Genomic DNA, 20203 nt, shown 5'->3' with positions numbered 1-20203 from the left:
AATATTGTAATGTAAATATCTCAAACATTTGTTAAAATGAGTAAGCAGAGTAAGATTTTTGCTATTGATGTAAATTTGTAAAAAAAAAATCAGTTTCTGACAAAAAGACATTATTTTCATTCGAATTAAATAAAATGCCTATTACATATCTTGTTCCTCAGAAGAGTGATAACTAATAGCTTTTTTTTCAAACTAAAAACACCTGCCTCTTTGTAAACATAATGCAAACAGATTTCAATTCATGATAACAAAAGGAAAATTCTGGAATTTATTCTTTGGAAATTACGGATTTTCTTTTAACTTCCCTCCCTCTACTCCCCTCTTAAAGGATATTAAAATTTTAATGGTATAGAAAATGTGCTTTCAGAATGTTGTAAATAATTTCTTTAAAAAGCTTTATAACTGTAGTAATGGGGCACTTTTCTTAATCACGTTGCCAATTGTACTCGACATGTGGGGAGAAAACAGCAAAACCATACATATTTTGACAGAGATCTGTCTCATTAGTGAGTTCTCTCTCCCCATCCTAAGTTAACCATAACTGGCATCTCTGAAGGTAGTTGAGAAGAATGAAAACTTTTTATGTACTTTTTTTGGTAATAAGAGACTTTTACCCCTCCACCCCCTCTTCAATACACATAATAAAAGAACGTCTAAATGCTGGTTCACAAGAAAGCTGATATGTTAACAGGCTCACAAGTCAAAACGATCGATTATATTATGTTGATGATATATACACAGAGTGTAATTATTATTGGACACCTACTTTTAAAAATTGGCATAGTGGTTTTTAATCTTTGTGCAGAGCCATGACAACAAGCCTGCCTCTAACAACAGCCTGTAGCCCATAAAACATCTGGGCTATCACAGCACTTCCCACTGGCCTGAGCCATTGTGACTAATATAAAAGGCACCCTTTTAAGCAAATATGTAGTGTTCCTTGGAGGGAGCATCATACCAGCCTGTTGTTTTGAATTTTATGTATTACCTGTCTGCATTATTAAATCATGTGCCCTTAAAGTTTGCACGGTTTCACCAACTTCACTGTCAAAAGGAATTTTTTTAAAAAGGATCATTGCTAAATAGTCACCACGATGTTGATTTGTAACAAGCGCTACAGAAAAGAATAGTCGTAATATAATTCAGGTAGTGTCTATGATCACTACTCTCCTAGTATCTCTAACAGCCTGGAGAGAAGTAAAGTGTGAAAGCTGTTTTTTCTTTTATAAATATAGAGGGGTTTTTTTCCTCTACATGGTCTAATCATATCTGGATCTTTTATCCTCATGTCATCTGTTATTTCTTAATGCAACAACAAAATTAATCGGTTTTGAAGTCATCTGAGTCCAGGAAAAAAATGAATCGTAAAATGCTATTTTAATTTTGCATATTCTTTTATCTTTGTATTTAATAAGCAATGATTTCTCTAATTTAGCCCCTTTAACTTCACATTAAACTAATAATATCAAAGTAAGGGTACATCTGTCACTCGTTACTCAATTTCTTCAAACCTGGGAAGAATAGTGAAGACAGGAAATTTGATTGGGCTTATAGTCTAATTAAAAGCAACAGGCTTAACTATGAATAGCTTTTCAACACTCTAACTTTTTTTTTTTTGCTGATCTAAGCTTAAGATGTTCATTAGTAACTCATTAAAGACTTAGTTACAGTCCAGTGGGTAAGTCCTGAATATAATGATGGAATGTGTGTACAAATGTGTAGGCTCATAATCAGAGAAACTGTCACATTTGGGGATTAAGAATATACAATGCAGTCTTTGAAAACCACTATGGAAAGTAAGTGACCCAAGATGGTGTTGTATTTTAAATTTTGCTTACTATCCAGGTCATTTGGTTTTTAGTTCTAATTCCTAAAGGTATGTTTTAATGACCACATTTTCACAGGATTAAATGTGTGAGGCTTTGGGCCTTTCTGTACATTATTTTACTTAATCCTCAGACTATAACAAAGTAGGCCTAATTACCCCTTTAATAAATAAAGAAACTGTGATTCAAATTGGTTAAGGTCATGTTTCCTGGAAGTAATAGAATTGGAATTAGACTCTAAGGCTTGAAATCCTTCTACTTCATTCAATAGAACCATGCAAATTAGGATTCTAAAGGAGTTTAGATTGAATAATACTCTAAATTTCAGTTTCTGGGCTTCATTTAAGTATTACTTTCTAAATACTGACATCTTCCTTTATTCAGGGTTCCTTGAAACTGTAGGAGCTGTTCACAGTATTAACATTTATAAATCATTATCTTTATTTAGTTTTCTCCTAATCTTTTCTCCCCAAATAGTACTATTTCAGATATGCCTAATGGGCTGAAATAGTGCAAGTTTACTAGGATCCTTTCCATATAGAACCTCAGGTTCTTTTCCATTTCTTATCTTTTTCTGTTTGTTTGTTTAAAGATGTGATATGAGTGAGTACAGAGGACACTAATTAAAATATGTAGATTTGATAGAGAGACACAACAAATTGCCTAAATTTCTTGAGATGAATTAAAAGAGGTATTGAGTTGTTTGTAGAACATATCAGAGAAAACGAGTCTACGGAAATAAAACACTCAATATTTATAATATAACTTGAGCAATGATACAAAAAGATGTGAAAAGGGGGGATTTCCAGAATCTGGAAGGACAAGAATTCAGACTAGAACAAAAACAGAAACATTTCTGGCCACTACAATTAAAGCTTAATGTTCTTTACTATTTTCTTAAGGAGGAGTAATTGGAAACTAAATAGAAGAACCCAATGAATTACCTTGCTGTTTTGTTTATAATTCACCACTATACAGTTCACATCTCAGAATAAAGTTTCAATCATTGTCAATTACTAGTTTTTGCCATCATAAAAAGAAAGCAGATTAATGAACTATTTTTAGGAATCAAATATGTAAGCAAAAGAGGAGATGGAGTGGGGCTAGACAACCGATATATGATTTCAAAGTGAATTTAAAATAGATGAGATTTAAGTGGCTAAATCCAGGCAAAAAGCCTCTTTTACAAAATGCAATCTAAAGAATTCTTAAATCTAAATGTATTCTAACATTGATATCCTGTGGCATTTTCTAAAAACGATATTTAAGAAAGCTTACAAATCAACAATAAAAATTGAGAAATGATTAAATAATATTTCTTCAGGTAAGTAATACAAATGGCCAATGAGTACATGAAAAGAAGCTCAACATTATTTATTAAAGAAATACAAATCAAGACTGGGAGTTTAGGACTGATGTGTACACACTACTATATTTAAAACAGATAAATAAAAAGGACCTACTATATAGCAAAAATAAAAAAAAATTTAATGCAGTTTGTCAAAAAAAAGAAAAAAACTACAATGAGATACTACTTCATCTTTACTAGAATGGCTAAAAGAAAAAGGACAGACAATAACAAGTGCGAGTGAGAATGCGAGAACCCTCATACTGCCGTTTGGAATGTATAACTGTGCAACTACTCTGAAATATAGTTTAGCAGTTCCTCAAAATGCTAAATATAGTTATCATGACTCAGCAATTCCATTCCTAGGTGTATACCCAAGAAGTGAAAACATGTCCACACAAAAACCTGTACATGAATTTTCATAACAGCAACACACAAATTAGCCAAAAAGTAGGAATAATCTAAATTTCCATCAACTAATAAATATAATGTGGTATATTCATACAATAGATTGTTATTTGGAAACAAAAAAGAATTAACTACTGATTCATGCTATGATATAAATAAATTTTAAATTTATTATGTTAAATGAAAGAAGCAAGTTGCAAAAGATAAAAAATTGTATGATTCCATTTATTCAAAATGTCTACAATAGGCAAACCCATAGAGACATTGATTAGTGGTCGCCAGGGACTGGGAAGAAAGGGAAACTGGGTACAACTATTAATGGGTACAGAATTTCTTTTTGGAGAACTGATAACATTCTAAAATTGATTCAGTGATGGGTGCACAACTATGCATACACTAAAATTCACTGAAGTAAACACTTTAAGTGGGTAAATTTTATGGTATGTGAAATATAAATCAATAAAGATATTTTTAAATCCCCATTTATACATTAAAAAAGATGTTCGTGCATCAGATCTAGTTTTTTTAAAAAACCACATGGCATCTTTTATAAATATTTTCTTCTTCCTTTATCACAAGAGGACTATGCTTTTCTGACTCATTTATAAATGTGGCTATGAGGAAGAGTTTTAATTAATGAAAATGGAAGCAAAAGTAAAGTGCACTATTTCCAAGCATATCCATAAAAACCTTCCATTGGAATCTTCCCAATGCTTGTTCTTCCTTCCTGTAGACAAGAATGGCAATGAGCCTCAGAAAGATTTTGGAACCCTTGTTCCAAAATCAGACTGGGTCTCTGAATAACTGTGAGAACAAGAAAAAGGCATCCTCCCAGCCCCCCCCCACACACACACACACACACACACACACACACACACACACACACACACACACACACAACCAGAAACACCTGCCTTGGAATGCTTGGTGAACAAGAAAATATTCTCTAGAATCCATTATTCATTTTGGCATCTACTGTGACTACAGCCGAAGTTTATCCTATCTAATACATTATTCAAGAATGGAAATTAGGGCTTCCCTGGTGGCACAGTGGTTGGGAGTCCGCCTGCCGATGCAACTCCAGGGGACGCGGGTTCGTGCCCCGGTCCGGGAAGATCCCACATTCCGCGGAGCGGCTGGGCCCATGAGCCATGGCCGCTAAGCCTGCGCGTCCGCAGCCTGTGCTCCGCAAAGGGAGAGGCCACAACAGTGAGAGGCCCGCGTACAGCAAAAAAAAAAAAAACAATGGAAATTAAAGTAGGTAACTCAAATTTCTTTCTCCAGAAATTTCATAATATATAATTGGAAACACACACACACACACACACACACACACACACACATACACACACACAGTTGATTGGATCCCTATTTGACTACTTCTTGTCTTAGATATTTGATTTTCTGAGGACTCATTCCTATCAAATTACACCACAAACATACAGAGTACAGTAATGTTTCAGGGATCTCTCTTACAATTGATCAATTTGCCTAATTTTGAGACTTTATCTTAATTACTGTACTTTCATAATATATATATTTATGTTCAATTTATGTCATCCTATTACTCTTTTCATTTCCTATTAACTTTTGTTTAATATTCTCTATATATATTTTTTAGAATAATTTTGTTGAATTTCTACATAGAAGAGCTCACATCAGTACTCTGAATGCAGTGTGTGAACATATATATGAATTAACTTGGAAATAACTTAGAATTTTGCTATTCCTAGTCTTTTCATCTAGGAACACGGTATATTGCATGTCTTCTTTTATAACTCCCAGTAAGTTTCACATTTTTCTTCTCATAGGTTCCATGTAGTTCCTGCTATGATACTTCCTAAGTAACTCAGGCATTTCATTGCTGTTTTGATGGAATCATATATGTATGTTTGAATCATACACCTGAAATCAGTGCTCCCATTAATTCTGGGAAAGTTATTATTTCTTGAATTTTCTGAGTACCTCATTATACTCCTACAAATAATAATTATATCTTAATATTTGAATATTTACTCTTCTTACTTATATTTTCTTCATTTTTATAGTAGCCAAAATTTGTGGAATTGTTTTAAACAAACTGTCATGATAACAAGCAAGGCTGTATTGATCATTTACTAGCATTCATTTTAGATAGTATTAAGTTATTCACTATTATTAATTATTAAGTAATTATTAATTAACCTAAAAATGAATCATTCTTTTACTTTCCATATCTTGAGATTTTCTTCTAGGGGTACAAAGATGCAGTCAAATTTTATATACAACCGTGTTCCATTTTACTGCTATTTGTAATGGCAATATATCAATGACCTTCAATGCTGAGACCTCAACATATGGTTAAACAACGGTTCATTCATATGACACGTTATCATAATTTTTTGAAACTTTAATAAGATGCTAGAAATGTCTGAATTTTAAGGTTAAGTCAAAATTTAAAATATAACTTTTATTTCTAGCATTATTCCAATTTTTTTAAAAATGTGCATACACAGAACTGCAAAAAAAACTCTAACAAGCATTAATATTAATTATACCACTGAGTCATGGGATTATTGGATTTTTTCTTTCTGATCTAAATTTGTATGAGGAGAATTACTTTGACAATAAAGTAGGAGACACTGGTAATGACAAACAAAAAAATACATGAGACTATGTTCTTGTGCTCTAACAGTAAGCTACAACCTTGACTTCTCAACAGTCAAATCACCACAAACTATAATATGTGTAAATGAAATAAACACTGGAAGCTTATCAAATGTCATTGTAAGAATCTATTTTTGTACAAAGATATCTATCTATTACTTTTGTAAGTACAACTAGCATATTTCTCTTGCAAATCCTTAGCTAGCCTAGCTTATTTGATCAAATCCTTCATATATATTTTTTCTGATAGGAATACAATTTTCTTTATTTAAAGAAACTAATTCTGCCATGATGGTAATATAGGGCAAATATAGATTCAAATAAAACAAAAATATAAGTATTAAAATGTAAATAGTTTATTTTCAATTCATCAATTAAAAACATGAACTAGAGAATGAATTAACCCTATGTTTCAATAGGGCCTTATTCTATATTGTCGAATTAAAACAGATCACAATATAATATAGAGTGTCTTATTTGCATGACAAATCAATGAGACTCTTTCCTATTGCATTGCAATTTTTTATTTGGTCATTAAGTAATCATTTCCCAATCAGAATGGAGGAAATAAATGTATGAAAAATGCACTATGGCTATTTATATTAAATTATAAATATAAGAGAACTATTCTTAACATTGAGAATGAAAGTAAATAGCAATGCAAAGAAGAGGAAAACAGATAATTAGTTATTTATATATTATATATCAAAATACTTTGAAATTCATTCAACATCAAGTGTATGATGACCAACCTAGTGCAGTCACAGTCCACCCCAAAGCCAAGAAATACAAAAAAATATGATCCTAAACCCCCCAAATAGTCACAGTACATAAAATCTGAAAATAAAAAATGTTATTTTATTCTCAAGGTATACCCGTGTTACTCATAGAGTATTACTACAATAAAATTCACATATAACATGTTTTGCAAGTGCAAAGGCAAAATAAAACTATTTCCCAGTTGCCAACCTGCAGGCTCCTAAACACATTCTTACAAAGGAAAGCTGTCAGGCATGCATATTTGTAGTAAATATTGTGATATTAGAGATTGCATAGTTAACTTTCGAAATATATATTTTGAATTTCAGTACCGAGTGGCTAATGTAGATGGTGTTGGATGTGTTCGCAGTAACCTCATATAACATGATAATGACAAAGATTTTTCTGTATAACATATTTGACCATAAAAAGTGATATTACTGCAAGTATGACAAACTGCCTAGGCTGGAAAACATTATAAACATTTAAAGGATGATTAATTTCTAAAAATAACAAAGTTAAGCAGAGCTTAGAAGTCAACCTGTCTTTTTCACAATTAATAAAACATGACTTCATAAAAAAATTATACGGTAATATGTTGTGTTATAAAATGTAATTTTGTCCTTTCTCAAGCTTTACATTTTATTAGAGGTTAAAAAATATTTTAAATTATTATTTTAAACCACTGACACATTAAATATTACTATAACTAAAAATAGTTAATAATAAAATGCAAATTACATAAAAACATAGAATACGAAATATATATGCGTTTGATCATTGTTTTGTCCCTACTAAGAACTGTTTATAATAATTAACTTCTTGGACATAATAAAGAGCAGGTTTGCCTGTAAAGTCCATTAACATATAAATATACATTCAACTTTAATGACAAAAAAATAGACTTGCAGAAAAAAGTACACATATGGTGGTCACAGAAGAATTTTTTTTAATTCTACTTTTTTCTGCAAAGGTACCATAAAAAACGTTGTTCCCTTTAGCACACAGTAAGCTCCAATGATCCTGTTTTCTATCTTTTTAATTGTGACAGTTTCTAAACACAGTTTAATTAAGATGAGATGCAGTTAAAATATTTGAGCACCCCAATCAACTCCCAACCCATTGTGGCTTGTGTGACATCCCTCCCAGGACCAGATGTCCTAGTCCAGGTCCTACACTGAAGCATATTGCTTTACTGCCAATAAGGATGAGTCCCAGGTGCCCATGTTATCACTTGATTTTTGTTCTCCGATTCCCCCTTTTTCTCTTGCTCCCAACAAGATCAATAGAACAAAAAAACTTTTATCTTCATGCAACACTACATTAGTTGACAGCAAAGAACTGGCCACCTGCTTTAGCTGCTTCTCTTTACTTCTGCCAGGTCTCATTGCATTATAGATAATGATTTTATGCTTGTACAAGAAGGGGGCACAGTCATGGTAAACAGAAAAAGAGAAATACAGAGGTACACAGAGACATAAAATATGGACAGATAAACACAGAACTAGAGACATTTCTTAATTTTAAAATTGTGTGTGTGTATATATATATACACATATACACACACAATGTGAATATACTAATTAATTTTGTTTTCCTATACAAAACACTGGCCAGACTTTCTAGGATGATGTGGGAGATTATTCAACTAATGTAAACATTATTCAGAATTAATTCTTGAGCTTAGTTTCTAATTTTACCCATGTAGAAATCATGCAAAAAATGCTTCTCTGACAATTATATACTACCAATTATATACTACTACCACTGACAATTGACAATTATATACTATATTATTATATACTGACAATTATATACTAAGCCTTTTTATATATATATATACATATATATATATATATATATCAGTTTGATAATAATTTTGTTTAGATACTAGTATTAAAATTTTCTGGCAAAACTTAAATGCTGAGGTCCAAGTAGCAAAAGATTTCAATTATCAGGGTAAGAATAATGATAATTACGCATTTTCCTTATGTAATGCTGAGAGGTTTAGTTCTATTTCAAGGTAGTTAGGGCTAGGAAAATAAAATATAAAGATTTATTGAATGCCAAGCACTATGTTAGAAACTATTCACATATCATTCCATCAATTTCTTAAAATAACCGCACGTGGAGTAAGTGTTCATTCTTGCGGATGAGAAGTAGGTTTACAAATGTTTAAGTTACTATAAGCTTGAGGGAAAAATTAAGAATATTTTGTTCACTACCTTACCTTTAGCAACTAGCACAGTTTTCTGGCTCATAGTCTATGATAAATGACATGTGTTAACTAGTTTACCAGGTAACAGTGTTACAGTGCTTGTAAGCAGTACAGCTGAAATTTTATCTCAGGTTGTTAGACTTCAAATCCCAGTCTGTCTGTGCCCAGAACATGGAAGAAGCAGGTAATCTACCTTTCTGCCTTATCTGCTCGCAAAGGACCAGAGTAGTTGAGGTGGGATTTTTCTGTAGGGAAGAATGGCCTTGATAGTTACTGATTATCCACTGGCATTAAGACCAGAGCTTAAGAAGCTAAGTCCTTTGTTTTAAAACCTCTCTGGGTCTCATGTGCAACTTTAGTCAAGTTCTTTTGCCACTTGGATTTTACTATAAGAAGTTAATGATAATGATGATAATAATAAATAACATTAAACCCATGAGAATGTTGTGATAATTAATTGTACCAATACCTCTAAAGTTTATGGCTACAGAATTTATAGTCATCATTATTATTTACTCTGGAGAAAAGGCCAGCAATTCGGGTGATACCCAGAAAAGTTAATTCTCTATGGTCTCAAGGACAAATGAAGCTAGACAGCTCAACAGCAGTAGGCAGAGATGCTATTGGGGGACGTTTTGGAAACAAGAGTACTTCTACAACTGAGACATCCACTTTACCTCAGTCCTCTAAGGTTTCGAGCTATATGGTATTCCTTTAAGCCAGGACTGGGACTCTAAGCTATATGGGACTCTAAAAATGCCTATCCTATTAGATTTCATCACTGCTCAAAGGTACACACACTCCTCTGTTTATGAGCATGCTGGATTCCAAAAGGCTGCTCAAGTGAAGCCCTTTATTTACAAGCCCGAAGTGGTATCACAAAGGCAATGGAGAAAGCCTCCTATGGAAGGCAGACAAAACTGATTTGCATTTTCTCTGGTGTGAAGTTTTAAAATACTTACACAAGGTAATAAGAATAAAGTTTATAAGTGGAACCCTTCTATATTGTTTATCGTGATATGGTTCAAAGTCAAGATAATATAAGGTAGTTCACATCCAATGGAAAGAATTACTTTAGTTTTTTAGCCAAAATGTTTTATATTTTTTATATACCAGGCTCAATATTCTCTGTGCCCTATCAGGAGTTTTTAAATACTTCTCAGAGTTACTTGGAGAGACTGTGTGTGTGTGTTTGTGTGTGTGTGTGTATGTGTGTTCAGTACAGGCCTTAACTCAAGACCTATGATCTAAGGCTCAGCCATGTTTGGGGCCCACTGAAATACACAGTAGGTGTCAGTTTTTGGAGACCAGAAATTTCACCTCTGAAAAGGGAGTCTTTCTTACAATATCTATTTCTGCTATTTTTAACCTACCTTGCTCTAACAGTGCAATTTTAGACTGACTTTTTAAACTTGACTTGTACATAGAGTTTTTCTATTTTTTTTTTCTGAATATCAACATCAAATGGAAAAGTTCTCAGGGTTAGCTAATTCCTAGTTGTTACAATTTACTGGAACAAAAATAAACTGGAGGGGCAGATAGTATGATAAAGGAAATTAATGTGTTCAGTCACTTAATATCTGTCAGGCACTGTGCTAGATTCTTTACATATGCTATTTATTTAATCTTCAAAGTAACCTTATGAGTGAGGTGTTTTTATAACATCTAAAAACCTAATTAGAATCATCTTTAGATATACAGATAATCAGAAAAGCACTTGTTTAAAGCTGTATAATTCTTATACTGTCCCATATCACAAAATGTTATATGTGCCCAAGTATGTGAATATGTAAGTGCTACATCAATATAAGAATTAAGGAAAAATTTTGAAATATCTGACAAATTTACATTGTTTAAAAGTAGATGGTGGTATAATTTTACTTTCATTTTTTAAAAAAACACTATCATATAGCGATTTGTTAGAAATAAAGGTGTTAAATCAGGGGAACTTTAGGGAAAATGTCAAGAGAGAAGTGATCATATCCAGTTTTTATACTGACAGCAGAATGCAGAATTCATGTTGAAACTTATATATGAGCCAAATTCGGATTCACATCACTGACGAACTACAATAGATCCCTGTAGTCAATTAAAAACCAAAAGTGAGCTGAAGAGGCTAAAAATGCTTTTCAGCTGCTTGCTAAACTATAATATTGGGAGACCTTCTAAGCAGTGGCAAATACAGCTGTGTCCCTTTTTCTTTGTTCTAATTACCATTAATGTATGAGATAGTGACTATATTATGCCATTTTCACCTTAGTGCAAAACCAATGATAATTAGTAGAAAACTTTAAATTGTGGAAAAGGAACATATATATATAGACTTTAATTTGCCAATTTTTAGAGAGATCCCGTGAATATTGTACTAAGTGGTACAGAATTTGTCTTGCTTATTTATTGAATAATTATATGTTTTATAAAATTTGCAAAGGGAGATCATTTCTTAACTATCATACTCATGTTATAAATACCAAGCTGTCTAAATGAACAAAGAACACAGTCTTTTATGAGTATATTAGCATGTTTCAAGAAAAATACCTTTCTGCATATGTTGATATCATTTTGATGTTGTTGGTTTTTTCCCTTTTTTTGCATCGAAAGGGATGTGAGAATTTTGCTTTAATGAGAGGTTTAATTTTTATTCTGTTTGTTAAAGATTGAGGAGAGTAGTAAACACTCAGAAACAAATGATTACTTGGTTCAGGAAGGTAGATTTTTGGAGTGTTTTCTTTCAAATGTGCATACTTACTGTATTAAAAGTTATTTTACCTACAAAAATATGTAAATAAAAATAATTCACAATAAATGATATAGTTAATAATTCAGATGATATTCCTTAAGTGTGGTAAAACAAAGAATAAAACATGCATTAGTTTTTTTAAAAACTTTGCTCAGATATACATTTTAAATGGTATTTTAAGAAATCAAACTCGAAATCCTATTTATTGCAGCTTAAGGTACATTACTTACTGCTATTAATATATGGTAGGCAAAAGCTGCAAAATCATTGAGCAAAAATTAAGAAGAAAGGGTCTAGTGTAAACAACTAAGACAACATTAAGCATCACACAAAAATATACTTAAAGGTCTTACCATGAACTATCGGTGCTAAGAGCATCAGGAAGACTAGTAGCTGTGATGGCCACATGGTAATGTTCTCAGGCATGAGAGTGCCTCAAGAGTGAGTGTTCCAAACTTGAAACAAAAGAAGTGTCTTTCTGATTCTTCTGTAGTCCAAGACCGATGATTAAAAACAAAAAAAAGCTCAAAAGGAAGTATTCTTCAAAACAGAAACACCAATATCCCCAATCTGAATCCTGCAAATAAGAAAGAAAAAGGGTTATCAAATATAGGTTTTCTCATTTCCTTGAAAATTTCCTTCCTGAATAGAACATCTGTATACTGTCTCCCTTCTTCATTTTAATGAATACATGCATCATGTATAAAAATAAGTAAGTAACCTAAGGTACATTATTTATGCATGTAGTAGCACAGTGTTTACTTCCCAGCCCCCAAACTGACTGAAACAAATAATTCAGTCTCGCTGGACAAAGCAGTATAAATATACTATACTCATTTGTATAATAATTCATGATTAGTTTGTATAATTTGTTAATGTGTTTAAATAGATTTGGTACTTAACTCTGTGTAAACATTTTCCACAAATATAATTTTTACTAATAATAGAAAGTAAAAAAAGAAAAGAAATCATTCATTACCATTACTGTGTGTTTAAACAAAGTTAAATGCATGAGTCTTACTTTCATTCCAGGCCCTAATAATCATTCAGAAATCATTCCACATATTAACTATATTACTTTTCTAAATATTTTTATAATTAAATTTGTGAAAATTATAGAGTTATGTTAATTAATTATGCTCAATCATAATCAATTCATTCAACAGAAGTTTATTGAGTGTCCGCTGAAATACAAAGCACTGTGCTAGGAACATAGAATAGAATACTGAGTAAAACATGCAACCTATCCTCCAGGATCTTACAACTTAAAATAAGGAATCTGGCTTAAAAGTGTTAAGTGCATATGGAAGACATTAAAAATTGTTAGCATTGTAAAGTTATTTTACTGAACCAAACTGATATAGCTGCCCCCTCTTTAAAGTTTGCACAGACTTATCTTAGGAAGTGAAAATACTAAAGGAACATGACCCAAATTTTGAAGATGTTTATCACAGTGAGCATTTTTAAAACTGATCAAATGCAAACTGGATCTTCCTTTTCTTTCCTTCTTTCCTTCTCTCTCTCTCTCTCTTTCTATTTTCTATTCAAGTGAATGGTATATATTTAAAATCATTCCACATTTTGAGTATAAGTTTAAAATTTTTCTGGGAAGGAATATTCAAAATAGAGAGAGTATACTGAGGATTGTATTAAGCCTCATTCTACCAAAACACATTCCAAAGTATTTTTGAAGTAGTTGCCTTTGTTATAAGGCAAAATTACACAGATTTATCTGAATCTCTGGCACCACTATTCATAGCATGGTAATTCAGAGCACAGATTCTGAAGCAAGACAACCCAATTTCAATTACTAGCTCTACTAGAACTAAGACCTTGGGCAAGTCATTTAAGCCCTCGGTTCCTTGGTTTCCTATCTGCTAATGGTGGGGGAGTAATATTAATTCATATGGTTATATGAACATTAAATAAGCTAAAAATTGTCATTTTAGTTATATACAATACATAAAAACATGTATTGCCCAGAACAGTATGTAATAAGTGCTATATATCTTAACAGTTATTATACATCTCATTACTTTTCAGTTTTATCCTACTCATACTTTTTAATGTGGTTGTGTAAGAAGCAAGACCATTTGATAAATCAAGCCAAAAATATTTATTGAGTCACTATTGTACAGACAGGCTCGGAGAACGCTAAATCTGGAAATAACAGATATAATAATTTTCTTTCTAAACTCACAGACATTATAGAAAAATGAAGCTTAAAATAAACACTCTCATAACATTTTACTTTTACAAACAGAGAAAGCATTGACAACAAAAAAATGTGGCTGAGATAAAATAAATTATGTAAAAAGGAATCATGTTTAATATTTTTCTTTTGTTTTCCTTATTCACACTCTGACTTACAAGAAAACATTTAGAACTTTTCCTTAATTACCATAAGTGCCATAAGTGTTTAACTTTTTCTGAAAATAAATTTGAAAGCAGGTGCTAATTTAAAATTGCATTCTTTTACATGCATGTAATAATTAATGGATACTTAAAGAAGGATACTTAAATTGACTGATGCATCAACAAGTAAGCAATTACCCCCTCACATTCAGTTATTGTCTTTTTTCCCCTCTATAACTATGGCATCAAGAGATATGTATATACACACAGACATGTATACACAAACACCTACACACATATACGTAAGATAAATATATACAGTACTGTTTTGCAACTGAAAAAAAAAATGAGGGCAGCCATCTAGGCGAGTTATTTATACATTATTTCAAAAATATATACTAAATATCTACCATGGTGGATATTATTGAGATCACAAATAAAGTAGAACAATTTTTTCTCACAACTCCCACTGTAATGGAAAAGACGTAGTAAATGAAGTCTCAACATAAAGAGAAGAAGTAACATTTTATAGCTCCTATCATATTCCAAGCAATGTTCTAGATTATTATACAATTATATGATTTAATTCTCCATACAAATCTATCAGGCAGATAATATTGTCTCATGTCGACTGAGAAGTAAAATCAGACAATGTTACTCAGCAAGAATTTCATACCAAATGTCTGACTCCAACATCAGTGCTCTTTCCTCTCCCTACGGTAGAACAAACAAGAAGATGTATGAGCATAACCAGGGGTAGTAATTGTGCAAAGGAAGGGGGACAATGTAGCAAGTTTCCAAGGAAGACGTAGGCCTTGCTTAAATGTGTTATCCAATTGTGACAAGTAGAGAAAAAGGGAACAGCATGGATATATGAGGTAGAAGTGGAGGGACAAAGAGAAAGGAGAAGAAGGGCATGTTAAAGAAGGGAACCAGTCTAATTATAACATTGTACCTTTTGGAGGAGCCGGAAAATTATTTCCATAGTGAAGTATGAGTATTGCAATTGTTAAGTGTAGCTTTAGTGAAAACCAGAATAGTTTATTTCGTATGACATAGTATATTTTCACCTTGATGAAGCAATGAGTTACTTTATAGAAAGGATAAGAAAGTGTTATCTATCATTTATAATAATGGCTTATTTTAAGATATCACAGCAGGGCATAAAGCCACATCTACTAAGATTATTTTGCATTTGATTTGATCACAAGAATTTGTTTTCATGATTAATTACTCTGTAAACAGAGGTGAGAAAAGGAATTTAGATGAATAGAAGATATTACTTGAGGAGAGTAATATGTTTTCACACCCTAGCCTCACCACCCATAGACCTCTCACCCACAGCCCCACAATAATGTGCTAATTTGGGCATATATATAATAAAATTGCAATAAGTAAACTATATAAATTTTAATAGATAATGTTCCAGACAAGTATGCTTATAATCTACAGAAAGATAAACTACCACTCTTTAAATACTAACTTCAAAAAAAAAAAAAAAGAAAACTTTCTGGGATGGTATTTTTTTCCAATTTATGTGTTGTCATTAACTTAACCAAACCAGTTATCATATAAAAGGGATTTTCACTCAAGTCATTTCTGAAACATAGCTCTTCAAAAACACATAGAGAAGAAAAACCAAGAAAAGACATTAGGGGCTCATTAAGTCATATATAGACAAAATAATTACTCATAAAAAAGATTTACTAATGATAAAAAGCATTTGAAAAGTCGATTTCAACATGTATTTCCATCTCCAGTGAAATTTCTTTAGCCTTTTCTATGTACAAAGCTCTGTGTTAACACTATGGGTCAAATGACGAGAGTGTGTCTACAAGTCTATGATCACTGTTTTAAAACAACATGCAGTAAAATAGGAATGCTAGAAGGTATACTCACCAATAATTAAAGCTGTGCAAAATGTGATATGTGTTATGTGAGATAATCTAGAAACACACACACACACACACACACACACACAAACTGCCAGATTTCCTTTTGTATGTAACAGCAAGGGACTTAAAAGCATGCAAACTGAATATTCTGGTGCTAAGCAAGTTTACAAACCTCTCTGACTCTCAGTTTCTTCAACTACAAAAGAGAAAACAATATTCACCTTGTAGGTTGGTTGAGAAGATTAGCGATAGCATAAATTATTGTCTGATGCAGAGATGTCGTGTCATCGTGCATGTCTGTCATTCGCCAATTCCTTTGTTTCCTTAATTCTTTCAAAACTGAGGAAGAGACCACAAGTCCAACTCCCACACCTTTCACTTACATGTTTAGGAAACTAATAACAGACTCTCCTTGAGAGATATGCACACTCAAGAATTCTATGGCTGAATGGTGGCTACTAAAACAATGTGAGATTTTATTTTTAAAAAAAGGATTTTCAGTATGCTTCTCTTGTTTGAAATATACTTTGTTACTTAAGCTACTAATTTCCAGTAACAAATCAACACATAAAATGCTTTAAAAATTATTACTGAAAGACAGTGTTTCTAACTTTTACCATAGATTATCACAATATGGCAGTTTTGCCTGTTACCCTATCTAAAACTTGGAAGGTATGTATTTCTAATGCAGACTTTGATTAGGTAAGTGAAGTTTATATGTCTTCCAACAAACTACCTAACTTCACTACACTTCACAATATTCAAAATTAAAAACTGAGGTTGATTAAAAGTGTCCTAATTTATATCATTAATATTTAAGATTATAATTATATAACTGTGTGATCTAACTCATGTTCCACTAAATTTTTTTTTTTTGGGGCCAGGGTAACTCTCACTTTTACTTATTTTTATTTTTTTTAACATCTTTATTGGAGTATAATTGCTTTACAATGGTGTGTTAGTTAGTTAGTTAGTTTCTGCTTTATAACAAAGTGAATCAGTTATACATATACATATGTTCCCATATCTCTTCCCTCCTGCGTCTCCCTCCCTCCCACCCTCCCTATCCCACCCCTCCAGGCGGTCACAAAGCATGGAGCTGATCTCCCTGTGCTATGTGGCTGCTTCCCACTAGCTATCTACCTTACGTTTGATAGTGTATATATGTCCATGCCTCTCTCGCTTTATCACAGCTCACCCTTCCCCCTCCCCATATCCTCAAGTCTGTTCTCCAGTAGGTCTGTGTCTTTATTCCTGTCTTACCCCTAGGTTCTTCATGACATTTTTTTTCTTAAATTCCAGATACATGTGTTAGCATACGGTATTTGTCTTTCTCTTTCTGACTTACTTCACTCTGTATGACAGACTCTAGGTCTAACCACCTCATTACAAATTAAATATTTTTTTTAAATCACATGTAAAAATAGTCTATAAATGCTTTATGTAAATAAAGTCTTTCCTCATAAACTGCATGGAAAATTCCTTATTTTTTACATTTAGATTAAATTTTGTTCATATCTAGCACAATTATACTCAAACTATTTGAATTTTTTTCGCTATTGCTGAAACAAAAGTTCTTCTAAACTTAAGACATTGATTTTACGTTGAGGAAACTGGTACCTTAAATTCTGATGTAATAACTTTTTTCCCATTTAATTTTTTCATGTATCCTTCTCAAATCATATTTGAAAGCTATTTTTACTTTATATTAGCTTTCTCTCTACCCTCTAAATAAAGGTTAGGATTAGAATCTGAACGTCATTCGTCTTGGAATTGTAACTTCTATTTTAGCTACTCTAAATCACATATGTATAACTTACTCTCAATCTTTTTCCAAATTAAAATGCATGTTATAATTATACCTTTCCCCTCATAATGGCCTAGAAAAGACACTATAATATCTTCTTTATAATATTTTTATATCTCCCCACCTATTAAATGTTCACTTACTACAAATTCTGCTAACTACAAATTTTACTCCATATCTTTACAAATTTTTATTAATCTACATTTCATGTATTTACATGTTTTGTCATTTAAGTCTTTTTAGAGCTTGATTGCTTTTGCATGTTTGGCATGTACTTTCTCAATATTTTGACTCTGAAAACTGAAGCACTGCAATTAGGTTCAAGGATCTTTCCTTTCTTTCAATATTTATGGAGTCAAAGAACTTTATATTAAATAACTATTAAAAAGTATTTAACTATCGAGTCTGATAACAATAAAGAGCTGAATGTTCTAGCAGTGAATACTTTTTCAAATAGTATTAGATCCCTTTGGAGATCCATAGAAAACAAATTCTCCATCATCTTGTTTAATATTTTCAAGAAATATTAAATTTGATCAACCCACATATGTTTTTTTCATCACTGTGTTCCAAGAGATCATCACTGAATACAAACAATGTAAACTGTGGTCATAGAAGATATGTGAGATATATATGGCATGATTCTTCCATTAAAGAAGGAAGAGGAGGAAAAGGAGTAGCAGGAGGACAATAATGGGACAGAAAAGAGGAGGAGAAGAGATAATGCAAAAAACTAAAAGTAATAAAATTTAAATCCAAATATGATAAAGGGAGTTAAAAAAATAAAGGAGGGGCTTCCCTGGTGGCACAGTGGTTGAGAGTCCTCCTGCCGATGCAGGGGACACGGGTTCGTGCCCCGGTCCGGGAGGATCCCACATGCCGCGGAGCGGCTGGGCCCGTGAGCCATGGCCGCTGAGCCTGTGTATCCGGAGCCTGTGCTCCACAACGGGAGAGGCCACAACAGTGAGAGGCCCATGTACAGCAAAAAAAAATAAAAAAAATAAAAAAAATTAAAGGAGATAACATAGCTTGGAAGGTCTGGAAGACCTGCACGAAGAGAATGATACTTGTATCATTCAGGATACAAGGATATGAATAGATGAAATTTCACTAAACAGTGGTTGGAGAAGGATTATTCTAAGTTAAGCGTTGTTATGAAAAAAGTTAAGAGCAGGAAAAAGAAACAGCATATTACAGAACTGCAAGTTATCTGGTATGTCAGGTCTACTGAGCAAGTAAGGAACAAGAGAAAATCATATAGACAATGCATTTGGGTAAAACAGGAAAGGTTCTGAGGGCTATACAAAGGAATCTGAATTCAATTTGCTTAGTTTCCAACTATGAATTTTGAAAATTTAAATAATATTATTTTTTTTAATTTTTAAAAGCACAAATTACAGAAATAAATAAAAATCACTGCAAACAGAAGATACAGGAAAAAATTAGATTAGAAGTAGGGAGAATAGTTCAGAAATAAAACTACGTTTCCACTAGAACTTTCACTCAAGTCTTCATTCTTCCCTCATTCCTTTCCTACTATCTTCTCCACAAGTTTCAAAGCGATCAGAGCAAAGAAAGACCTATTTGTATACAATTAAATTTTTTTAAAGATTACTTACCACACTTTACAAGCAATGAAATGCTAAATCTCTACACATTGTCTGAAACGTTAACAAACAATATTTTTTATTGCTTAAGTAAAACACATATTGCCTTATAATTATATTTCAAACATAATCTGATGCTACATTAGAAAACAAGTAATCTAGAAAGGTAATTTTAATAAGGAAGTTCTCTAGAGTAAAAGTCCCATCTAATTGTCTTTCAGATAATGTTATGATCTAACAAGTGTCTATTAATGTTTAGGAACAAATTTGGATTTAATGAACAATGCTATTTTTAGCTTTAGGGCAACATATCATTTAACTATAAAATAGACTGATGTTTTACTGAGGATCATTTTCTTGCCAAGTGTCCTTGAGTTAACGTTCTCCCTGAGATCCCACAAAGCATCTGATTGGAGTTTGTTTCCAATGAACTTTGGATAAGACAATATTTTCCACCATTGATATGTTCAATAGGAAATAAAAATCAATGAGTCTGAAATTAAGCTAACTATAAATAATTGCATTAAAGCAACCAGTTTGGGAAATAATTCTGTTTGAAATGAGATAACTTAAAACTAAAAACTGAATCTCACA

At 32.1% G+C, this 20203-nt stretch overlaps 1 protein-coding gene across 13 annotated transcripts in view; it reads right to left on the bottom strand.

Moving 5' to 3' along the window:
- Positions 1 to 12515, bottom strand: part of ADGRL3 (adhesion G protein-coupled receptor L3) — a 588406-nt gene extending 575891 nt beyond the window's left edge. For 12 of the 13 annotated variants that reach the window (XM_007446078.1, XM_007446073.1, XM_007446080.1 and 9 more), the window contains exon 1: positions 12299 to 12515. In XM_007446078.1, the coding sequence (XP_007446140.1) occupies positions 12299 to 12371 (73 nt within the window). In that variant the 5' untranslated portion in view covers positions 12372 to 12515. The remainder of the gene's footprint in view (positions 1 to 12298) is intronic. The other variant, XM_007446075.1, reaches the window with a different exon arrangement.
- Between the last annotated feature and the right edge of the window lie 7688 nt (positions 12516 to 20203).

This window comes from Lipotes vexillifer, unplaced genomic scaffold (genome assembly GCF_000442215.2).
Source record: "Lipotes vexillifer unplaced genomic scaffold, Lipotes_vexillifer_v1.1 scaffold462, whole genome shotgun sequence".
In the NCBI taxonomy this organism is placed as follows: Eukaryota; Metazoa; Chordata; class Mammalia; order Artiodactyla; family Lipotidae; genus Lipotes; species Lipotes vexillifer.
Note: the sequence above shows the minus strand (reverse complement) of the source record. Positions and strands in the feature narration are given on the sequence as shown.